We start from the raw sequence: 5,953 nt of genomic DNA, 5'->3' as shown, positions 1-5,953 counted from the left end.
CTCCGCCTTCCCTGTGCCCCGGAGCTGCCCGTTGCTAGAGTACGCAACTTCCCGGGCCCTGGCTCGTCCCTCGGCAGTGGGACTGGGAGATCATCGGAGGAGTCCTCACCTCCTTGGCTCTTTCCCAGGGCGCTGCTAGGCTGGGGTCTCTGCCCATCCCCACACCCCGTCCTCCCCTCCCCCAGGGCGCTGCGAGGCCATGCGCATGCTGCTGGCCGACCAGGACCAGAGCTGGAAGGAAGAGGTGGTGACCATGGAGACCTGGCCGTCACTCAAGGCCTCCTGTGTCAGTACTTCTGTCGTATCCCGGGTCAGGGGCTGGGCACTGGGGGGCAAAACTAGGGTGGGGGGCAGCCACTCTCAGCACCTCTGACAGAGCTGTGCATTCCCCCAGCTGTACGGGCAGCTCCCCAAGTTCCAGGATGGAGACCTGACCCTGTACCAGTCCAATGCCATCTTGCGTCACCTGGGCCGCTCCCTCGGTGAGTCCTGAGGCTGCAGGTGGCCCAGTCCAGGGCAGGGGTGTGCGGGCCTCAGTCAGCGTTCCTGAGCATCTGCTCAGTGTTGGCCCCTTGAGCCTCTTCCACTTAAATCGAATTGTCCTGCAACCCTGTGGAGTGGAGGCAAGTGGAGGTTACCTAACTTGCCTAAGGTCAGGCCCGGGTCTGTCTAGCAATCCTTGCCCTGTAGCAGGCCACCTCGCACTGAATTCGGAGCATGGACTCAGACGGTCCTTTTCCACATCCCCCTCCCTCCTCCCTGGCGGAGGCTCACAGGCAGCCACGTGGCCTGTCTGGTGGGTCAGGTTGTAGTGGCTAGTCAGGCTCCCCGTCATGCTGTCTGCTTTCCCGCCACCCCAGGGCTGTATGGGAAGGACCAGCGGGAGGCAGCCCTGGTGGACGTGGTGAATGACGGCGTGGAGGACCTTCGCTGCAAATATGTCACCCTCATCTACACAAACTACGTAAGCACGGACACGGGGATGGTCACTGAGGACAAAGAAAGAAAGGGGCTGGCTTCTTTCTCACCCTACACAACACCCCTCATGCAGCTCTGACTGATCCTTCCCTTGGGCTGCTTCTGGCTCTGCGGGGGGTGGGGGTCAAGAGCCATTATGGACTGGACACAAGACTCAGCCTCCCTGCCTGGGGGAGGGACCCAGTCAAGTAGCAGGCAATGGCAGAACAGCGTGAGGACAGGAGACATCCAGCCAGAGGTGGTCCCTGATCCGCAGCTGGGGGGATCCGGGGCACTTCCTGGAACCAGGGGCAGAGGAAGAGGGTCTATAGTCAGCTTCTAGAAGGGGTGCTGGCACTGTCAGGTGCACGAGGCATCAGGCACGGAGCACATTCAGGGACTTGGGACCAGTTTAGCAGAGGCAAGGCCTGTGTGCCTACATGTGTGAGAGGGAGGGAGGGAGGGAGGGAGAGCGGCAGGAGATAGAGCTGGAGGGGCAGTGGGCCCAGGTCCTGGAGGCCTTGAACCAGCTGGCTTGGATGCTCTCTTTGGGGCGTCTAAGCAGGGCAGTGTCTGTGAGATCCGGAAAGATCCTACAAGGCTTTTGCATCAGTCCGGGGAGCGATCGTGGCAAGAGTGGCCTAGCGAAGGATTAGCAGCTGAAATGGACAGGATATGGCAATAGCCTGGGGTGGGGAGTGAGGAGAGGAGGGGCGGGGGCTGGGTGAGTGGCGATTCGCTGAGACGGGGCAGACAATAGGTGACGTCTTAGGGCAGGGGCAGGGGCAGAGGCAGGGCGTGCAGCAGTGTGCGGGTCAGGAGGATGATGCGCGGTGGCATCTTTCTGGCAGGAGGCGGGCAAGGATGACTACGTGAAGGCACTGCCCCAGCACCTGAAGCCTTTTGAGGCCCTGCTGTCCCAGAGCCAGGGCGGCCAGGCCTTCATCGTGGGCAACCAGGTGAGCTAGCCCTGTCCCGCCCCTTCCGCACCACCCTCTTCTTAGAGATGGCAAACCGATGCAGAGCGAGCACGTGAGCCATTGGTTCAGCAAAGCTGGGCAGACCAGGGGACCGGCTCGGGCTCCCTGCCTCGCACCTCCCACACCCACCGAGCCCCTGCCCCGCTCTGCCCTGCAGATCTCCTTCGCTGACTACAACCTGCTGGACCTGCTGCGGATTCACCAGGTCCTGGCCCCTGGCTGCCTAGACTCCTTCCCCCTGCTCTCAGCCTACGTGGCCCGCCTCAGCGCCCGGCCCAAGCTGCAGGCCTTCCTGGCCTCCCCGGAGCACGTGAACCGCCCCATCAATGGCAACAGGAAACAGTGAGGGCTTGTGGCACACTCAGCAAGAGGCAGGGAGCTGCCTGCTTCCCTATCCCTAGGACCAATAAAGTTTCCAAGAGAGCAGCAGTGCTGTGAGCATTGAGTTTTCTGGGGAGGGGGCTCCCTGATCCTCTCAAGCTTGTGGGAGGGCCAGGCAGCTGGACAGGATACTTGAATCTTAAAACACAGAGTGTCTTCCTGGGGTCTTCAACCAGCTCTGTGTTTACTGAACTCCAGAAACAAAGAGAAAGAAAAAAAAGAAACAGGAAGAGAAATCAACCATGATCCCTGCTCTGGAGATCCCCACAGTCTACAGAGAACAGGCTCACTTAAATAAACATGCTTTCTGCGTTCAGCAGCCCACCTGCCAGAGGGCCTCCATCCAGGACTGCAGGAGCTGAGGGGCCCTTGGCCACGGAGGGGCGTGGGGAGGAACTGAGCCGCTCAGAGCAGCCCCGGCTGGGTTGGTGGGAGGGTCAGTCACTTCTGCTCAGATGGGGCTCTCCTTTCTCCCTTATGCGTCGTGGGCACGGGAACAGCACTGGGCGATCCGGGTGGCTCGCCTCCTGCCTTCTCTCACCATCTTTGTTAGCTGGGCAAAGAGAATGACCCAGCCTAGGTGAGCTGGCTGTGGCGTGTCCACAGTGGGGAGGCATGGGGTGCAAACAGGTTGTGGCTCTCGGGGCTCCCACGGATGGCTGGAGGGGAGGCCCTGTGGGAGGCCCCCTTGGTGCAGCCTGGAGGAGCAGACCCTTCTCTGGGGAGCCTTGCCCAACATCAGAGCCTCCTGCCCAAAGCAAGGAACCTCTCAGTAAGTCAACCTCTCTCATTGCTGAGAGAACTCAAAGTAGGTGAGACTTCCGGGAAATGTTATTTGAGGGCCCAGAGGGAAGGAGCTCTGCAGTGACTAAGGTGTCCTGCCTGCATGCTGCAGGGGTGGTGGGTTGGCAGAGGGGTACCTGCACCCACCCCACATAGCCCAGTTTAGGGGCCATTCATGGTGTCAGAGCAATCATGGCTCCAGCAGCAGGGCAGCTGTGATTCAGTTCATGCCTGAACACCCTCGGAGCACCCCAGGAGCACAGAACAGCTGAGAGCAGTGCCATTGGGCAGGTGGCTGGGGAAATGGGTGATGCAGGGGACACGGGGCTGTGCCTCAGTCCGGGAAGATCCCACATGCCGCGGAGGGGCTGGGCCCGTGAGCCATGGCCGCTGAGCCTGCGCGTCCGGAGCCTGTGCTCCGCAACGGGAGAGGCCACAACAGTGAGAGGCCCGCGAACTGCAAAAAGAACCCCAAAAAACAAAAACTAGGAGGCACGTATCCCTGAGCCATCTATAGCTGCCCTTGCAAATAAGGATAATAATTGCTAAAGCTAATGGAGTACCTTCGATACCAGGCATTATACTAAAAGCTTTAGTATATTACCTTCCTTAGTCCTCACCACCCTTGAGTAGGTACTCTCATCCCTGTTTATGAATGAGGAGTCACAGAACGTTTAACTTGCCGAAGAGTGAATAGAGGCACCAGCAAGGTTATCATCATATTATTGCTTGTGATCACAACAGGTTGAAAACAGAACAGGTGTCCATCAACAGGAGACTGCCTAAGTACATTAGGTGCACACACGCAGTGGATTTTGCACTGTGAAAAAGAGCAAGGAGGCCTGGATCAGGCCTTTTGGGAGCACGGTGCTGAGCCAACAGTGCAGCCCTTTGCAAGAGACTTTTCTATTGCTCGCCGATGATATTTGGGAAAATGACACTTTCCTGACCCCTCTGCAGTTGGGAGGGGCCATATAACATGTTCTGGTCATGCTGGACTGTGGGCAGAGTGGGTGAATCACTTCCAAGGACAACATGGAGCGGGACACGTGGTGTGGTTGAGCAGTGGCCTTGTGGTTTTACACTGCTGGCATTTTACAGTTGTCTGTTATTGCAGCATAACCTGACCCATCCTGTCTGATCTATCCTTTATTCTCAGCTCAGGCTAAGGGAATCCAGTCACCTCCCAATTTTGTCCTGCCTCTGAAGGTGATCGGGGAAGGGGAGGGGGCTATGACTCTGGGGTATTCTCCCCACTCCAACAGTAGGCCCCTCTGGCTCTCAGACCAGCCCCTGAGAGCTGTCAGTGATGGAGAACTGAGAAAATGTCTTCATCTGGGAGTGGAGGAAGACACCCAAGCTGGGGGAGGTGATCAGAGAGAGACTAAAGGGCCCAGCCCCCTCCTTGGCCTGGACATTTGGCTGCAGGGCCAAAGTGGGACAGATTCTCCTGGAGACAGCACCTGGACCTGGAGACGATGGCTAGATGACTTTGGCCCCTGGAGAGAGCAAACGATGGTTTCAGAGCCGGGCCGGGCCTGCTCCTTCTGCCTGGGAGCACACTGCACTTGCACACCTAGTCCACTGCATCCCAAAGGCCTGCCCCCACGGACTGATAGAGACCTTCTGCACTCCACCATCTCCTGACCTCAGCACCTCCCTCACCTCTCTTTTGGAAACTCCACTTCCCTCCTAGCTGGTTCTAGCTGCCCTCTGTGAAAATAAAGACCAGCAAATGACAGCAAGCTGTATACTCAGAGCTGTGGCTCCAGCAAGGGAATCGGCCACTGCCAAAGGCTGGCTCAAAGGCAGGCAGAGGAGTGAGGAAGCTTTATGGGGGAAAAGGGAGACTTCAGCTGTGCCCTGAATGGAGGCTGTCGGCCCGGGGAGCTGTAGGCGGGCTGACTGGAAGTGGGGGCATCGTGTGTCACTGCTTAGGGGAGCAGATTTGGTTTCCTCTGGTTGGTCCTAAGTTGGAAAAGGGGATAAAAATTAAGGAAGCTGTCACTTATTAATCAAGTCCTGGACATTTGGGGTGATTATTTACAAGGGTTATCGTTGGCTTCCCGAATTGTTCCTAGAGATAGTAGTCTGACTTCCTACAAGTCTGACCTATAATGGGCTGGCTTCCTGTCTGGTTACTGTAGATAAGAGATTGGTTTCCAGGAAGGTTGCTGCAGGTCGTGGGTCAGATCTTTATCCATACACGGTCTGGCCATTGTCCGTTATGTGTTCAGTCTCCTCTTGCAGAAAGGTGACCCCAGCTACAGCAACTGGAAGCCTTTTCCTCAGGCATTTACCTTGAGTGGAGAAATCCTGTAGGGGGAAAGCAGGAGCCCACACACTCTCCTTTGAGGAACAGTCCCTGGCTCATTTCTGGGCCCTGGAGGAGACTGAACGCTCAGGGGGCACCAGAGGATCAGTCTGAGTTGCCCATGAGAACAGCGAGTCAGAGATGGTGTGCCAAACAGCACTGCTTCCAGGACACGTGAGGGACTCGGAAAACTGCAGGAGTTCGTGGTTCCCGTTGCCAATGTGCCTGCGCCTGCCACACCTGGCCTGGAGGGCCCTGGGGGCTAACCAGGAGCTGGGCTTCCCCAGGGCTCTGTGCAGCAGGGCTGCTGCCTCCAGCCGAGGTGGGCAGCCCTGAAAGGCCCTGAAGAAGGAAGTTCTCCCCAGGGAAGAACTTTGAGTGGCACCTCTCACTGCCCACTTTGCCAGGAAAGAGAGAAGGCCAAGGTCAGCATCCGAACTCCTGGGCAGAGGCCGGTGCTCAGGAACTTGGAAGGGGCAAGATGCGGGGCCGGATGGTGGGGGGGGAGCGGGGGAGGTAGGAGCTGGCGTTGAGGTTG

General features: G+C 58.0%; 1 protein-coding gene across 1 annotated transcript in view; it reads left to right on the top strand.

The window, feature by feature from the left end:
* Nucleotides 1-2,283, top strand: part of LOC103070610 (glutathione S-transferase P) — a 2,505-nt gene extending 222 nt beyond the window's left edge. Inside the window, exons 2-6 of the mRNA XM_007450420.1 lie at nt 186-286; nt 395-482; nt 861-964; nt 1,809-1,916; nt 2,095-2,283. Coding sequence (XP_007450482.1) covers nt 186-286; nt 395-482; nt 861-964; nt 1,809-1,916; nt 2,095-2,283 — 590 coding nt within the window. The remainder of the gene's footprint in view (nt 1-185; nt 287-394; nt 483-860; nt 965-1,808; nt 1,917-2,094) is intronic.
* The last annotated feature ends 3,670 nt before the right edge of the window (nt 2,284-5,953 follow it).

Source organism: Lipotes vexillifer, unplaced genomic scaffold (assembly GCF_000442215.2).
Source record: "Lipotes vexillifer unplaced genomic scaffold, Lipotes_vexillifer_v1.1 scaffold1477, whole genome shotgun sequence".
Classification (NCBI taxonomy): Eukaryota; Metazoa; Chordata; class Mammalia; order Artiodactyla; family Lipotidae; genus Lipotes; species Lipotes vexillifer.
Note: the sequence above shows the minus strand (reverse complement) of the source record. Positions and strands in the feature narration are given on the sequence as shown.